The 17,842-nt window shown below is 36.7% G+C and overlaps 1 protein-coding gene across 6 annotated transcripts in view; it reads left to right on the top strand.

The window, feature by feature from the left end:
- Positions 1–17,692, top strand: part of map7d1a (MAP7 domain containing 1a) — a 52,448-nt gene extending 34,756 nt beyond the window's left edge. For 5 of the 6 annotated variants that reach the window (XM_048152358.1, XM_048152361.1, XM_048152360.1 and 2 more), the window contains 12 exons: positions 1,407–1,529; positions 1,742–1,881; positions 2,793–2,914; positions 3,469–3,707; positions 3,869–4,151; positions 6,793–6,973; positions 8,355–8,459; positions 10,185–10,235; positions 10,358–10,418; positions 12,719–12,773; positions 12,944–13,167; positions 17,135–17,692. In XM_048152358.1, coding sequence (XP_048008315.1) covers positions 1,407–1,529; positions 1,742–1,881; positions 2,793–2,914; positions 3,469–3,707; positions 3,869–4,151; positions 6,793–6,973; positions 8,355–8,459; positions 10,185–10,235; positions 10,358–10,418; positions 12,719–12,773; positions 12,944–13,167; positions 17,135–17,145 — 1,595 coding nt within the window. In that variant the 3' untranslated portion in view covers positions 17,146–17,692. The remainder of the gene's footprint in view (positions 1–1,406; positions 1,530–1,741; positions 1,882–2,792; positions 2,915–3,468; positions 3,708–3,868; positions 4,152–6,792; positions 6,974–8,354; positions 8,460–10,184; positions 10,236–10,357; positions 10,419–12,718; positions 12,774–12,943; positions 13,168–17,134) is intronic. The other variant, XM_048152359.1, reaches the window with a different exon arrangement.
- Positions 17,693–17,842: the final 150 nt, after the last annotated feature.

The following is a 17,842-nucleotide window of genomic DNA, read 5'->3' on the forward strand; positions in this document are numbered from 1 at the left end:
TGTGCTCTTGCTTTTCACATCTTTTCATGAATTTATCTGTGGCTCTTGCTTTTTTTCCCACTTCTTCTTTTCTCATCTCTTCTTTAAGTTCACATAAGTTTAGATTGTGATCTAACCATTTCTTAGAATTAGCAATGATGATTATTTTGGTGAGATTGAAGTTGTTGTTTTTTTTCCACTTTTATTGTATCATTTTATCTGTTACTTTTTTTTTTTTTACATAGCTTGGATTTTTTTTATTCCTTTTTTTTGTCCTTTTGTGTTAATGGTTCACCCAAAAAATTCTGTCATCATTTACTTGTAGTGAACCTGTATTGATGTCTTTTTTTTTCTGTGGAAGATACAATTAGATACATTGCTGAATCTGCACACAGTTTATAGTGACCACTGCAATAAACAAAAAGGAGCTAAATAAATGTAAGTCCGTGACATTTGGAGCAACATGAGGGTGGATAAATTATGGCAGTTGAATTCATCATTTTTTATTATTATTATTATTGAATTATTCTTAAAATGTGTTTCAAAGTTGTTAAAGGGTTAGTTCAACCAAAAATGAAAATTCTGTTATTAATTATTCACTGTGTATCAAACTGCCAAAGTCACATGATTTCAGTAAACGAGGCTTCATTGCATCAAAAGTGTTTTGAAATTTCAGTGGTTCACCACTGGGGGGCGTGACTTTGGCAGTTTGATACGTGCTCCGAACCACTGATTCGAAACAAAAGATTCTTAAAGTTTCGAAGCTTCATGAAGCAGTGTTTTGAAATTGGCCATCACTAGATAGTTAAATAAAGTCGTTATTTAGTTTTTTTTGGCGCACAAAAAATATTCTCGTCGCTTCATAACATTTAAGGTTGAACCACTGTAGTCACATGAACAGTTTTAAATACATCTTTAGTAGCTTTCTGGGCATTGAAAGTGGTAATTGTCTTGCTGGCAATGCAGGTCTCACTGAGCCATCGGATTTTATGAAAAATATCTTAATTTGTGTTCCGACGATGAACAAAGGTCTTTCGGGTGTGACATGAGGGTGAGTAATTAATGACAGAATTTTCATTTTTGGGTGAACTAACCCTTTAATTCTCACAAAAGTTATTTTTGGACTTGTTTACTGGTTACCTTTACTGGCTTTTCTTGCACGTAGCAGTGTTGTGAAATCCATCATCCATGTTGACAGCAAGGGAGACAAACACAGTTGTTTGTCATTGCCATGATTTGATCATTCTAAAACCAAAAACATCACAACTATTGTGTATATTGTATTTATGTAAAAGATAGCATCTGCTTTTTAGCCTTGAATACTAGCAAACATAATTTCAACAATACAGTGAAGTACAGAATGAGAGAAGGTAAGTGATTGTTGCTTATATATTATGTAGAAACTAATTGTTATTCTTTTCTTGCAGCTCGTAGCATGCAGCTGAGTCCATGGGAGAGCAGCATTGTGGACAGGCTGATGACGCCCACTCTCTCCTTCCTGGCTCGCAGTCGCAGTGCTGCCAGCGTGCTCAATAACAACAGAGATGCCCGTGAGTGACCGAATACCATCATAGTATCTCTTATCTCTGTGTTTAGCATCAGATAGAAGAGGTTAAACATTTTTGGAAAGTCTTTTTAAGCGCTAACTTGCCATATTCTTCCATTGTTAGGGCCTTTTGAAGGTTAGAAATAACAACAGGACCCATTTCTGCTCTATATTTTGCAAAACTTAAACTTAACTAAATGTGTTTTCTTCATGCAGAGTCTCCGGTGTGCCCACGCTCAGCATCTGCCAGCCCTCTCACAGCGTTTTCTCATCGGCCACATCACCGCTGCTCTGAGCGCTGGAGGGTCACCACCAGCACGCCCAATATCGCCCAGCGCAGACGAGACTCCACACCTGTGAGTTATTTAAGGCTCTTTTTCACTTCTCCGTCTTTCTCATACTCCATCCCTCCCCTCCTGTTATATCACATTTTGCTATTATATAAGAGGAGGTGAGAAATTCATCCATCACTCCATCCACACGTTCATGAATCCACATATCTAAGTCTTTAGAGTGGGTGTTAAAATTTCTTAGATCTAGATTTCCCAACTTGTTTTATCCTATGTTACCCCCGCAGTCCCTTCGATAAGACTTAAAGGGTTAGTTCACCCAAAAATGAAAATTCTGTCATTAATTACTCATGTCGTTACTCACACCCGTAAGGCCTTCGTTCATCTTCAGAACACAAATTAAGATATTTTTGATGAAATCCGATTTAAACCACCACTTTCAAGGTCCAGAAAGGTACTAAGGACATCGTTAAAATAGTCCACGTGACTGCAGTGGTTCAACCTTAATGTTATGAAGCGACAAGAATACTTTTTGTGTGCAAAAACAAAATAAAAATAATGACTTTATTCAACAATATCTTCTCTTCTGTGTCATTCTCATATGCTGTTTACGCTCAGCGCTTCCAGGTTGAACCACTGCAATCATATGGACTATTTTAACGATGTATTAGTACCTTTCTGGTCCTTAAAAGTGGTGGTTAAATTGCTGTCTGTGGGGGAGTCGGATACCTCTCGAATTTCATCAAAAATATCTTAATTTGTATTCGAAGATGAACAAAGGTCTTATGGGTGTGGAATGACATGAGGGTGAGTCATTAATGACAGAATTTTCTTTTTTGGGGTGAACTAACCCTTTAATACCCTTTCATTAGTACAAATTTTAATGAGAAATTACAAATTAGAGGTAGCAATGACCCTGGTTTTGAGACTTTGTCTTTGAGTATGTATTTATTTTTTGTTATATCATTTCTCAAAAGATGAGGAAGGATAAAAAGGACAAGGAAAGAGAAAATGAAAAGGAGAAGAGTACCATCACCAAAGAGAAGGTGCTGAAGAAGAGACAGTCCATGCCATCAATGAAAACCAGAATAGAGTCCAGGTAAGATTTCAATGATAAGTTAGATTAGTTTCTTATAGGTGAATGAATATATATTTACATTTTTTTCATTAAAATGGAAATTCTCATGAATCACAATCATCTCAGTCTCATCAGAGTCTTAAAAACATGTAAACAGTGTAAGATGCTTATTTTCTGGAAGCACTGCCTTGTATGTGCAAGAGGAATATACAATAGAAGCTATTTAATGGACCGTTTTGCTCTGAGCGTAGTCTAATTCTGTGTTATGTAATGCTGTCTCGGACTAAACATATCTCCTTCTGGTAGTAATCAGAAGTCATAGTTTAGTTTAATGATACGCTATATCTAGATACGTAGTTTAACTGTAGTTTTAAAGGTACTTTTTATCTGTTGAATTGGTTTAATCATTATTTTGTCTATTTATAGGACATTATGAAATAGCAGGCCGCATTTTAGGTCTAGTTCATGTCCCTCCCATGAACGTTTGTAGTTCTTGCCTCTTACAATGAACTTGTCGTATTTAAATTTTTTTTTTCAGCTCAGCCATTAAATTAAGTTTCTCTTCATGTTTCCAGTCCGAGTCCAGTGTCCAAATTAAGATCTGCATCTCCTGTGATGCCCAAAGGCCGTGCGTCCTCCCCCAGCCCTGCAGTATCTCCCAAACCTCCATCAGCACGAGCGAGCCCCAGCACTCCTAAAGCCCGACCCAAGAGGGCCAGGACCCCTGCCCGCGTGGAGACCCGCACCGCCTCGCCTGTCGCCATAGAGAGGGTTAGAGAGACCCACAGGCCCGCTACGCCTGAAGAACCAAAGAGTGAGTGTGGTGATGATGAGTGTTGCAATAGGCTTCTCTTTTAAAGGCGTTAATAAAACACACAATATGTATCTGTCAGTAAAGTTTCTGTCATTTTACACTTTTTGTCCTCTCTCCAGTCCTCATTTTTTCCCCACTCCGTTTCTCTGTGTTTTCTCTAGCCTCGTCTCCCGTCCCCGCCATTGTCTTGTCATCAGTTCCGGACACGCCCCCTGTTGCAAGTTCACCTGTCATGTCGGTTTCTGCACCCTCTGTCTCCGAGGAGTCCCCTCTTGTCCCCGCCCTCCCACAGGTGGCTTCTCCAGCTCCCTCTCCAGGCAAGCCCATGGCTGGCACCAATAACCCAGAGGAAGCCACCCGCATCCTGGCTGAGAAAAGACGCCAGGCCCGTGAACAGAGAGAGAAAGAAGAGCAAGAACGGAGAGAACAGCTTGAGAGAGAGAGGTTACCCATTTTATTGTTATATATATTTAAATTTAAAGTCTACACATGAAACAGAAGTTGCGGTTGTCTTTTCTTCCCTATTGTGACACATATCCAAGTGAAACATTTTCTTGAGCAAGAAAAAATGTAGGATGGGACTTAATTTTGTCCATCAGTTACAAATTGGATCGTTGTGGTTCGCTGTTGCTGTGATTTTCATTTGAATGACAGGTTGTCTCGAGGGGAAGTTATTTTGAATAAAGATTATGAGGGCACATGAATAAAAAAAAAATGATGTGCATGAATAATTTATAATAAATATTGCAATATTCCATAAAAACAAGAATTATTATATATGTATCGCGTCACGGTTCAGTGCATACAGTCAGACGACGAATACAGTCAGTCACAGGCGATCCACCCTCCAATGTAGAAGGGGGTGTGCGCGGTAATGCAATGCTGTTTGCTAACTGCCACAACAGGAAAAAGCACAGAAGAACAGAGGATCTATGCATATATATGTTTATGTGTAACCTCTCAACCAGTGTTTCAACCGCAGAGACATCAATAAAACAGCTTAAGAATAATATCTAAAATTCTAGAGGGGAGCATTTCACTAAATATATGCAATATATTAGCTTATATATTAATTATATTTACTTTACCTGTTAGTAACATCTTTATTATTTAAAGGGGTGGTTGATTATGATTTTACTTTTTTAACTTTAGTTAGTGTGTAATGTTGCTGTTACAATATAAACAGTATCTGCAAAGTTACAACGCTCAAAGTTCAATGCAAAGGCAGATATATCCTTTTAAAGAATTCTTTGTTTAAGGATTACAACAAATGGCTGGTAGGGACTACAACAAGCTTCTTTCCAGGTTAGTGACATCACTAACCCTAAAATGTACATAAACCCTGCCCAACACGCAACAAAGGGGTGAGGCCATGTTGGGCTTCTAGAGAAGAGGAAGAGTTGTTGTGGTAAAGTGCTGTTGCCATGCCATCATTTTACACTGAACTGCTGCACAAACGACGGTCAATTCGATGCTGGATTTGCACAAAAGTTTAACATGACAGTCGTTGAGCTGAATCAACTCCACAGCATCTACATAAATTTATCCACTAACCATTCAGAAACATCCAGATGCATTGTAAAAGTTGTAACTTCTCTCTATCAGATTCCGACTCCAGTTTGAACGATGTAAGGCTGAACACTGCTACTCACAATTGTAATTTTGGCTGTGTGAGATTCTCCAGCTTTGTTGTTTTTGAGCAACTGAAGCACAAGTTGTTAAAGCTCCGTCCTGAAACAGCTCATTTGCATTTAAAGGGACACACAAAAATGACGTGTTTTTGCTCACACCCAAATAGTGGCAAATTTGACAAGCTATAATAAATAATCTGTGGGGTATTTTGAGCTGAAACTTTACAGACACATTCTGGGGACACCAGAGATTTATATTACATCTTGTAAAAGGGGCATTATAAGTCTTTAAATATATGTTTAAAAACAATTGTCATGAAAACTAGAATATTACTTATGACAGTAACTGTGTAAAAATTTCAGTAGATAAGAAATTGAAAAATAATTTTATAATTAGATTTAGAGGTTACTGCAAAACCTTCCTTATGTTTTTTTTTTTTTTTTTTGAGTGTTGATTATTATCTAAAAATAAATTGCAACTGAATTTATTAGCTTGGGCTCTGTTGTTAATTGTAACCTTTAATATTATAGTAATGTGTAAGAAAGTGCTTTCTGTATATAGTTTACAGCATTAGCTGAGATAAAAAAAAATTATTCTTAAGAAAATGTTAATTATAATTGAATTATAATTTGATAATTGGCCTATTTAAATTGCCACTCTATATCTGTTTTGAAATCCTCATTTTTATACAATATTTAAACAGACTAAGCAAACTCTGTAATGCAGCAGTTAGCGCACATGTGCTCATGTGGCAAATGTAGGTTTGAGTCCAGCTTGCAACATGCGCTGATTCCATTCCACCTTTATCTCCCCTATAACTGTCTGTCATTCTCCACTATATCTTTCTAATAAATAGGCAGAATAACAATTTAATCTCTATACAATATAAACTTGTTAAACTTTTCACCCTTTGTAACTCTGCTGTCAAAGCCAAACTCCACCTTAGCTAACACACGTGTTTGGTATGCTTTTAAACATGTCCCGCTCCACCAGTCCGTGTGCGGTGTGAGCTCCAGGAATAGCCTCGGCAGTGTGGAGCTGTTGACGTCTGGAGTTCTCGGTGACAGTTTATGAGTTTAACACATTTATGAGCCAAAAGGGGACTTTGGCAACAGCGTAAATGAGAGTTCCATGCTGTTTATGCTCCAGTGCCGCTGGTAACTATGGGTGCGGATATTTTGGTCACGACTAAAAAGATTCACTGATTCACGCTTTCCATTTGTCCACTTTGCATTTGTCACTTTATAATGCATGGACCATATCTGCAATTTAAAGTTTCATGTTATGTTACCAGCTGCAGCGAATTTCAGTTTTGCAAGAGACACCGAAGTCCACTTGCATTCACACGTCCTTTTTTAAATAATTCACAAAGTTCAGTTGTTAATGGTAACTATCTGGATGAGGTTTTTTAATCTTATGTGTGTATGATGACTGACTGTCTTCTGTCATGCAGGCTTCAGCGCGAGGAGAGGCTAGTACAGGAGGCAGAGGAGAGTAAGCGCAGAGAGGCGGAGGCACGGCTCATGGCGGAGCAGGAGAGGTTAAGAGAGGAGGCCCAGCGCATACAGGAGGAGAAGGAGGCGCAGGAAAGGGCCAAAATCGAACAAGAAGAGAACGAACGGCTTCAGAAACAGGTCAGAAATACTCATTTCTCAGAATCTTTAGTGACTTCACTGTATAAATACATATACTTGACAGGACATAGAGACTTTCCAGCACTGAATTTTCAATAATTGCCCAGTTGTGTCAGAGCGGTTTAAGTTACTGCACATGCTCCAGACATGTTGATTTATTTTTATATTTTCAGTTTTCATTTTAATTTGAGTAATTTTATGTTTTTATGTGCTTATTATTCTTTTTTTCTTTGTAATATTTCTATATAGCAATAATTTTTGTTTTAGTAATTTTACTACTTCAACTTTAACCTATTTTTTTCAGTTAGTTGCCAGGACAAAATTTCAAATTTTCATTTAACTTGAAGTTTGAGTTTTTCATGTAATATTTATATTTTATTCGAGCTTTATTTCAATTACAAAAAAAATATATTTTTTGTCTCATTATTTGACCCTTGTCACGGCCGGCTCGCAAGCCGCGACAAAGAAGGAGATAACACGTTGTATGAGGATCAAAAAAGGAATAACATTTATTAAAGTAAGAATAAAATTAAGAGAAAAGACCAAAACAAACAACTGAAGGGAGAACGAGCACGACACGAGGAGGGGAGAGCGAGCGCCATCACACTGAAGGGAGCTGCTTAAATTTGCCGGCATCAGCCCCAAACAGGTGTAAGTCTTCAGTAATGATGACGTCGCTCACCTCAACACCATCCTGCAAAACAAAGAAAAAAAAAAAACCAACAACAAATATGACCCATACTGGGTTCATAACACCCTACATTTTCTGTTAAATGCTGTAAAATATGAGAATGCAATTCTTTTTTCAATTTTAAAGCAATTGAAGAGCTATGATGAGACAAAAAAATTCACTGCAAATAAGTCAATTTTTTTCAAATCCGCTCTTTTCTCTTCTGTGAATGGATGGATATCAAGAGGGCCATGTGGCGCAGTAGCATTTTTGTGGTTTTACCACCACCTGGTGTTTAAAACTGTGTTCAAGTAGATATTAAGTAGGTATCAGGGTTTCCACAGTCATGGAAAACACAGACATATAAGGCAATTTTAAAGTTTTGAATACAAGGCCTGGAAAAGACATCCTAAAAAAAAAGAAATTATCTAGTGATCATAGATTTTTCTAGTTATACTTAGTTACTGTTTCATGCTAGAAGTTGCCCTTTAATACAATTATTTTTTAGAAGAAAATCATTGGAAAAATTATGGAAATTCATTGGATAAAAAGTGTGAGAAGTAGATATGATAAGTTGTCATTTTGCACATGGGATGTGATCTGTCCTGTCACTGGAACTGAGCGCTTCAGCTTCAGATGAATGGATGACTCTAGTTATTTTTATTGCCCTGGGTGTTCAGTGTGAATCTGATCATTTGATTGTGTCTGTAGAAAGAGGAGGCTGAAGCAAAGGCCCGAGAGGAGGCCGAGAAACAGCGCCTGGAGAGAGAGAAACACTTCCAGAAGGAGGAGCAGGAAAGGCTGGAGAGAAAGAAGGTAAGAAGGGTTTCCACCTTGCATTTATATTTTTCATTATAAGGTCACTTTGAAATCATCCTGCTTCTTTAAAACCTGTAGGCAAATCTACACAAACCGAGAACTCAGCAGTCTAGTTAAATCTTTTCATTTCCTCTCCTAACTACTCACACATGTCCACAGTAGCTTTCAGGCACAGAATGTGGTAGAGCGAAATAAAAGAACCGTACAAGGTCACTATCTAGGATCATAGTGGAAAGCGAGCTCTCAAGATTCATGCACATGCCATAAATCATAAAACAACTTCACATTCACCCCGATCCCTTTCTGTGAACCTGTTCAAGTGGTATTACCCCACAGGACACTATGTACCTCTACAAGTCAGTTTATCAGGGCCGTGTATTTGAGCCTCGACCCAACTGTCTTCAGCTCTTGGTGTGGTTTTTGGAAGACAGCTTGACACACTCCAGTGATTTTTCTAATTCTGGACATAGCGTTAACCTCAAGGCAGGAACACACCAAGCCGACGCTAACGATGAAAGCGATGAAAGCAGACTGCGGGGTTGGCTCACGTCGGCAGCGTCTGTGTCCAAAGTTGGCTTGACACACCAAAATGACGCTCGACGGCCAAGTAGCATGTCCATTCTGCGCCTGCGTAAGATGAAATGCCTTTCCGTACCAGCAGGTGGCAGTAGCTGAACAGCCAATCAGAATGATCAGATGGCTGGACAGACCGACGAGCTCCGACGCCAATTCAACATGTTGAATCGGCCGGAAAAAAGCCGACGAGGGCCAACTTCAGCCGACGGTGCGAAACACTCAGAAATTGTAGTCAGCCGACGAACAAAAACTGCTCGACAGCCGACCGTCGGCTTGGTGTGTTCCTGCCTTTAAACCACTTTAAACCGCTGTCTTTTAGACTGCTTAAAACTGCAATATGCAGTTTATGCTTCTGAAACTTTGATAAACAGAGAAACGGAAAGATAAAGAATACAAATCATCTTTTGTAAATGAGAATAATGTAGAATCATCGTAAAATAAAATAAATAAGTGATTTATAAGATAAATCTGAGACCATTTGTGAAAATGCTTCTACTTTGAATTTTTGTAATTTAATACATAATGTTTTATTACAAATATATACAAAAAGATATACAGAGCAGACCAGAGTGATATCTGTTGGTAAACAGTACAAATCCTTTGTTTTATAGAGATTTTGGAATTGAGAATCATTGTTATAATAAGCAAATGTAGAACATTTTGTTAAAAATAAAATAATTAAAATAAATACAATTCTTAATATGATATAATATAAAAATAAATCTGAGACCACTTGTGAAAATGTTTTTTGCATTTTTCTAATGTAATACATAGTTTTTCACAACTTATATTATCAGCCAAAACGTTAAATTGAAACATTTATGTTATGGTTACCTTTTATATTGAAATGAACCCCTCAAGTTTGTGTGAAACCTGATGATCATGTTCTCCAGTATGATTTGAGAATGATCTAAAAAGCATCTTGTGTTTCATGATCAATGTCACAGTGTTTGCTTATTAATTAGTAAGCTAGAAATAGTGCAGAATCTTAAATAGTTCTTCATTTTTTTATGTAATGTTTCCTTTGTTTTACATTTTTCTGAATCTTTAAGTCCTCAAACTTTTTTTCAGGTTTAAATGTGAATTGTGAAACTCTTGAAACGTTTTCCATGTTTTTCTTTTGTCTCTTCTTTGCATTGTTTTTAGCGTCTGGAGGAGATTATGAAAAGAACACGCAAAACAGATGCAGGAGAAAAGGTACAGCAGCATTCTCATTTAAACCAGCCTCACTGTGGCAGTAGCTTGGCTCCAATTTCCTCTTGCGGTTTAAGAGCTCAGAATCTAATTCTCTTTTCTTTTCTTCCTTCATCTCCACGCAGAAAGACACAAAATCTCCATCTCAAGTCAATGGAAAAGATTCAGATTCGGAAATGACTAAAGGTATAAAATTATGTTTAAGATTGTTAGTATATTAAATAACGTTCACTACTTTACTCTCACTACTGGATAATCTTTAGTTAGATATAGCATTCAGTACACATTCGGTTCTACTTTAACCTTCCACAACAGCCCATTTACATGTCTCAAACAACATTTTCCTTGGCTATGCTATTGTACATGTACCTCTAAAAACCTCTAAAATTATGCTTGTATTTGGAATATTTCCTCAAGGCTAGGAGATGGATTTGTTGCTCCATGTAGTCAGTCGGAGAGGGAATAGTGTGCAATACTGTTACTTGCGTCACTGTCAAAGACCTAATGGAATATGAAAATTGGCATAGCAGCAGGGTGAATCCATCACACTCCATTTACATAGTGCTAGATGCTCAGTAGCTGTATTTTCCAATTAGATAATTGGATGAAGGCCTTTATTGAGTCTACTTTTACCCAGCAGCCAGTATTGTTCCCATTAGCGCCTTGAAATACATACACTATTGTTCACAAGTTTTATGTTTTTGAAAGAAGTCTTTCCTGCTCACAAAGGCTGCATTTATTTGCTCAAAAATACAGTAAAAACTAGGGCATTTTTCCAAAATATTGTATTCGAATATTTGGCCTCGTAAAAAACGAATATTCGAATATTCGTTTATTTAAATGAGGTTACACGAGAAGGACGTTATTGTTTTATATTCATCAAGATTTTGTAACCATTTCTGAACGAGCTTACGATTAGGCAATATACACAACAAGCTTACATTATATCTTAAGGTTTTCTTTTAGTTCAAAGCATTAAACAATATGTGTAAACAGAAAATATTAAGAACAAAAGCATTTAATCTCAAGCAGCGCGAGCGGGAAAAATACTAATAAAGCAGACAGCGCCAGTTATTGTACAAAACGTACATATACACTCGAGTCAGTATATGGTTATCGTGTTTATATTGTTTCACATGTTCACGTTGAGAAAAACAATAATATCCACATGCTCGGGTGAGAAAATGAGCCGTGCTGACAGACGTTGCAGAGACACAAAGATAATAATACATAACTGTGTGCTAAGCTAAGTTTCTAACAGCAGCACTTTGTTTTGTGTTCGTAAATATATCTCCCTCGACGAAACTTAAAGGAAGCATATGTCTCAAAATCTTTTTGCTATCAGATAAGTTATCATCTTTGCTCACTCGGGGATAACTTACAGCTGCGCTTAACGTTACCTGTCGTGAATGCAGTGATGGACAGCTGTCTTTCCTCACTCGATGGGTATTTAGATTTCATGTGCTTTCTCATTATGGTGTTGATATTATGATAACTCGGTTTCATTAATTCATTTGATCAAAAGTAATTCCATTTTGTAAGATAATTTTAATCCAAGTAATTACAAACTTTGCGAGGCAGACGACAACATTATGTTAAAATAAACTTGTTAAACACGCTCCACAGCGCCACCTGGTGCATTTAGTTATAACTGCGAGTTTTAGTGCTTAGGATTTATCATAGATTCACTGCATTTACGGCCAGGAAAGCAACATAGTAAAATTCGAATAGTATTTTTATTTTTCGAATATTAATTACAGAACGAATATTCGAATATTCGACTATTTGTGCACATCCCTAGTAAAAACAGTAATATTTCTAAATATTATTACAATTTTTAAAATAGCTGTTTTCTATTTAAATGCATTTTAAAATGTATTTTATTCTTTTAATGACCAAGCTGATTTTTCAGCAGCCATTATGCCAGTCGTCAATGTCATATGATCCTTCAGAAATCATTTTAAAATACTGATTTGGTGCTCAAAATACATTTCTTCTTATCAATTTTGAAAACAGTTAATACATTTTTCCAGGATTCTTTGATGGGGAAAAAAAAAGGTTCAGAAGAACAGCATTGAAATGGAAATCTTTTGTAACGTGATAAATGTCTTTACTGTCACTTTTGGTCAATTTAATGCGTCCTTGCTGAACAAAAGTATAAATTTTTTTTTTTTTTTTTTTTTAAATCTTACTGACCTCAAACTTTTGAATGGTAGTGTAAATACACATACAAAAAAAAAACACATTTTCAGAGCAAGCTCCTTTTATTATGTATTAAAATGTGTATTAATATATAACAAATTGCCATTGTAAACACAATGAGCACTGGGAATCTGTGAAACAATTCCAAATGAACTGCTGTAATGTTTATTCTGTCAGTTGTACAACCATCTGGGAAGGGAACATTGATTTGGCAAAGGAACTTTAAAATAAACAAGATTGCCATTTTAAGAAACTATTAGCATGACATTCTGTCTTTTTCCTAGCAGCTGCTGACTACCAGCCAAACACGGCATTGAAACAAGATGGTGTGAATGAAAGGTAAGCCCTGTTCAGGACAACTTTCATTTTATTTTCTGTCAATTTCTCTTGAATGTGGGATGGAAACACTGCTTTTGGGAAAAAAAATCTGAATATCACAAAAGCAATTTAACATAAATTGCATTTGTAACAGTTTAACTCTCACTTAAACCATTTGTTTTCTATTGCAGTCTGTCCGTTATTTCGGTGAATGGCGTTCAGCCTACCAAACACGAGAACGGCCTGTCAGCAAAAGGGGATGCTTCTCACTTCGAAGAGATCCTTCAGCTGTCCAATCACAACAACGGACGGGAGAAGTCAGAGACCGACAGACCTGACGAGCCAATCATGGCGTTTGAGAGCGATGAATCATTCCTTAAGAAAACAGGGCCCATTAAGCCTCAGCATGTGGCAGGTGAGCGCCTAAAAGAATTTCTCATGTTTCAGTGTCAATCTCTCGTCAGACTGCAGTGAGAATGACAATAAATCTAAGCACCATTACCTTTTCAAGGTCTTCAAGTTGTAAAACTTGATGCCACATATTAATTATTAATGTTTCTTTTGGCAAGGAGGAGTCATTGTCCTTGTCTTTCTGGCTTTTTTTGCACCTGAAGGGTTAATGTTGTCTCAGGTGCGGGTGTCATAGTGGCCACATGTTGCCCTGCGGGTGTGACAGGCAGGGGTAAAGGGGTGAAGAGCCTGGCAGGTCTTGGCACAAAGCCGGATTCCTGAAATGGTGTCAGGAAGACCTGATCTGGCCTTGCTGGCACCCAAGACTGGAAACAGGACCCCTTGGCTTAGCTCTTCAGCCCCTTTCCCTCGGCCTGGTCAGCATTACTCGGTCCCGCTCCCCTCAGCACGTACCTCCACCTGTCCTCCTGCAGACAGCCCTTCAGCCATAAATCATCTGCAAAGAAAACACAAGGGGTTTCACCTCATGCCGTGCCAGCTCCCGTAAACTGAGATGTACGTTTTTAATCCAGGATCTTTTATCTAGGATCTTTGCCTTGCCATATCTGGAGCGCTACTCTTGTCTCGTGTTAAGTATAGAATTATCACTGACGTATCATGTGACTACACAGATAGATACGTCAATGTTCTCAGCACAGATACATTTGTTTTTTGTGTAATTTGCTGGGAAAAGCATGTTGTACCATTTCTTAGGTGGTTCAAATGTGCTAATCCAGTTAAAACTGGCCAGTACCAGCAAACCAAGATGACTGGCTGGTAGTCCAACTCTGATTTTTGTGAGCAGGGTACGTGAGCAGGTTTCAGGAGTATGTGGAAAGATTTAGATTTTGCTTGGTTAGGCATGTCAGGAATGGCTTCAATCTCCTCAGCATCACCTCAGCCTGGCACATTAGTCGGTGCAAATGTGTCCATTTATTGTGTGATTTTTAGGGTTGCAAAGGGGCGGTAAATTTCCGGAAACTTTCCACAGGAACTTAACCTGGGGAATTTTGGAAATATTCCAATTTGGAAACTTAACAGGAATTTATGGGAATTAACTGTAAATTTTGGGAAATTTATATGTATGTATAATATTTATGTAAAATGTATCACATAAAAACAAATATAAACATTTTGTTTGGTTATAACATGAAATAAGTTATTTATTTTTCGCATTCAATTAATTCTAATTTATTAAATATGTAAAATAAATATTTTTTTTGCAGCAATTTTTATGTTATTTATTTCAGTGTCACATGATCCTTCAGAAATCATTCTAATGCTGATTTGATACTCAGTTATTGTCATTGTTGGAAACAGTTGTGCTGCTGAATATTTTTTTGGAACCTGTAATACTGTTTTTAGAATAAAACGTTAAAAAGAACTGAATTTATTCAAAATAGAAATCTTTTCTAACAATATCACTTTAATATCACTTTTTATCAATTTCACACATCCTCGCTGAACAAAAGTATTAATTTCTTTCAAAAAAAGAAATGGAAAAAAAAAATTACTGACCCCAAAATTTTGAACGGTAGTGTATATTGTTACAAAAAATTTCTATTTTAAATAAATACTGTTCTTTAAATTTTTATTCATCAAAGAATCCTGAAAAAAGTATCACAGGTTATAAAAAATATTAAGGAGCACAACTGTTTCCAACATTGAAAATTCAGTATCAAATTAGCATGTTAGAATGATTTCTGAAGGATCATGTGACACTGAAGACTGGAGAAATGATGCTGAAAATTCAGCTTTCATCACAGAAATTAATTATATTTTTATGTATATCAAAATAGAAAACCATTATTTTAAATTGTAGTTATGTTTCACAATATTACTGTTTTTTTTTTTTCTGTATTTTTGAACAAATGTGCATGTTATGGACTGGGGGAATGCACAGCGCATGCAGGGGGTGTGTCCTCAGTAGCCCTGCAGTAAGTAGTGTGCTGTGTGAATGCGATTGAGGAATGTGCAGGGTAAAAATTCAACTAAAATTGCATTAAATATGGTTGTTTTAACCAAAATTATGCTGCAAGATGTTTTTTTTTTTTTTTTCCCTCCTCCAACTACATTTAAGTACCCTTTTATAAGATAACCGGCAATTTTGCAAATTCCCCATTAATTCCCATTAATTCCCATATATTCCCATGGAAAGTTTCCAGCTTTGAAAATTGATCATATCTCACAAAAAAATGAGCCCGCGTCCAAAATGCAGCAGTTTTAGTTATAATATCCAAGCAGTGCTGTCGGAGTTTGTGGTGTCTTGAGAGGGATATTCTCCAGCCATAGTCATAGTAAATCTCATAAACAAAACTTTTAGCCACGACGATCCTTTCCTTCCGCATGCGTGCACATCTACACAGACGCACATCTGTCTCGACCATTAACGCAGCAAACCATATTATTTTATAATTGTATAAAATAATCCTGAAAAAAGCACAAACACGGCAGAGATGCCAAGTTCAACGGCTGGAATTAGCTGAGGTGACGGCTCACAGACAGCAGCGTGATCCACCTGTCACTCAAGTGACCACGCCCTTAATTATGCAGAACTTTAAGGCTTAATATAATGTAAACGGATGAGTTATAAAAAAATTCACCCCCCTCAGAGTTGTCATGAAAGGCAACATTAGCAGTATAGACCAAAACCACAATTTGTACCAACCTGTAAACATGTTTTTTTCTGCTGTAAAATTGGCCATTTTAACATGGGACTCAATGAGATTCTGCTCTCTTTTGGAGTCTGTCCCTAGCGGCCAGTCGATGAATTGCAGTTTAAGTCACTTCCGTATTGGCCTCAAGAGAAACTGGGGGAGGTTGCCGCTTGGTGAGAATCCGTTTAATCCACTAAAAAAACCTGAGTTTCTGTTTAGTGGCAGTTTAAGTCCTACGTGCTCACAAACCTAACCCTAACCCATTATAACTAACAAAGCATAGATGCATTGTAAATTAGAGATTTATTCTGCACTTGAGTCAGATTCATTGATTAAAACGGGAGTGAGCTTCAGTGATTTTAAAGGGCGCTCGTCGCTCGCTTTGTGTAATTCATTCGCAATTTTAAGAAAAGTTATTGTTTTTCATGAAGCTTTGTGACTTTTCCTACTTCATACTTCAGTACAGTACAAAAAAGTGTTAAATTTTTTTTTTTTTAAAACGTAGTGGTTTTATAATTTCTAAATACTTAAGGGTACTTAAGGCTACTATTTCTTACTAGGGTACTTAAGGCTAAAAAAAAATTGGAAACTACTAGTCTAACTGATCACCTTAAAATATGACCTACTTCAACCAGCTAAAAGTAGGCATGGGCACGAGTTCCCGATTATTGATAATTTTTTAAAATATATTTTAAAATGTAATATATTCCTGTGATGGCAAAGCTGAATGTCAGCAGTCATTACTCCAGTCTTCAAATATCAAGAAATATTTCTTTTTATCAATGTTGAAAATGGTTGTGCTGCTTAATATTTTGTTGAAACTGTGATACATTTTTTCTGAATTCTTTAATGAATAAAAAGTTCAAACGAACCACATTTATTTTAAATTGAAATTTTTAACATTATAAATGTCATTAATGTAACTTTTGATCAATTTAGTTCATCCTTGTTGAATAAAAATATTAATTTAAAAGTAAAAAAAAAAAAATCTTACCCCAAACTTTTGAATGGTAAAAACTTCAAAATATTTCACATTAAATTAAATGATTCATCATGATTTAGTTCAAATTCAAATGATTAAGTTTCTTCTTTTACCTTTTTAAAAGTCCTAAAAACTTGATGCTCATGGTGTAAGAGGCTGAAAAAAAAAAAAAAACAGAGCTGAGAATTTAAGCAACGTGTCATAATTTTATGAAAATGTTATTTATTTATTTTATTTTGTCCTGCATTGAACACTTATATTTCTAATCTCCATATTCTTTCTGTGTCCTCCAGAGGTCCTGTGAAGTCGTAAACTGTTGGATGAAGCCCTACATCTGCGAGTCCCTCAACACCGTCTGCCTGAGGGACCGGTGGAAAGAAGCACAGCATGAAAGAGACATGTGCCAAACCCAAAAAACTGTCTTTTGTTTAGACTGTACAGAGCAACCCCACCATCAGAGCCTCTCTTATGGTTCATGATGGAAATTACAAGGAAGCAACAAAACAATCAAGCTGAGCTAAACGCCAACATGCACCAGAATGACGATTCATCAAGACCCTGACCTCACAAACTTTATGGCAATTCATGCCTCTTTCTGATCACCACAGTACAATATGGTTTTTGATTTGTTTGTTTTGTTTTTAAAAAAAAGGCTTGTGACAAACATTATTAATCCGTGTCTTTATTCATGCTGTTATGGGTTGAACGCAGAAGTGCTTTGGGTGTTTTATTTTTTAATGTTTAGTTATTTAACTTGAAGACTATTGTAACTACTGGGTACAGTTGTATGTGAATAATGTAAATTGGATCATGGGAGGAGGCGATCTGTGAATAAAACAGAATGAAAGGGACTGTCATGTCTGAACTCCATTGTTTCAGAGATTTTAATGTTAGATGTTTTTTATTTCGTCTCATAGTGAAATAATGTTTAATGCCAGAGTTGCACCAGATTAGTGCTTATTGCTGAGTTACCCATTTACATAAAAAATGTGTAATATCCA

Source organism: Megalobrama amblycephala, linkage group LG13 (assembly GCF_018812025.1).
Source record: "Megalobrama amblycephala isolate DHTTF-2021 linkage group LG13, ASM1881202v1, whole genome shotgun sequence".
Taxonomy (NCBI): Eukaryota; Metazoa; Chordata; class Actinopteri; order Cypriniformes; family Xenocyprididae; genus Megalobrama; species Megalobrama amblycephala.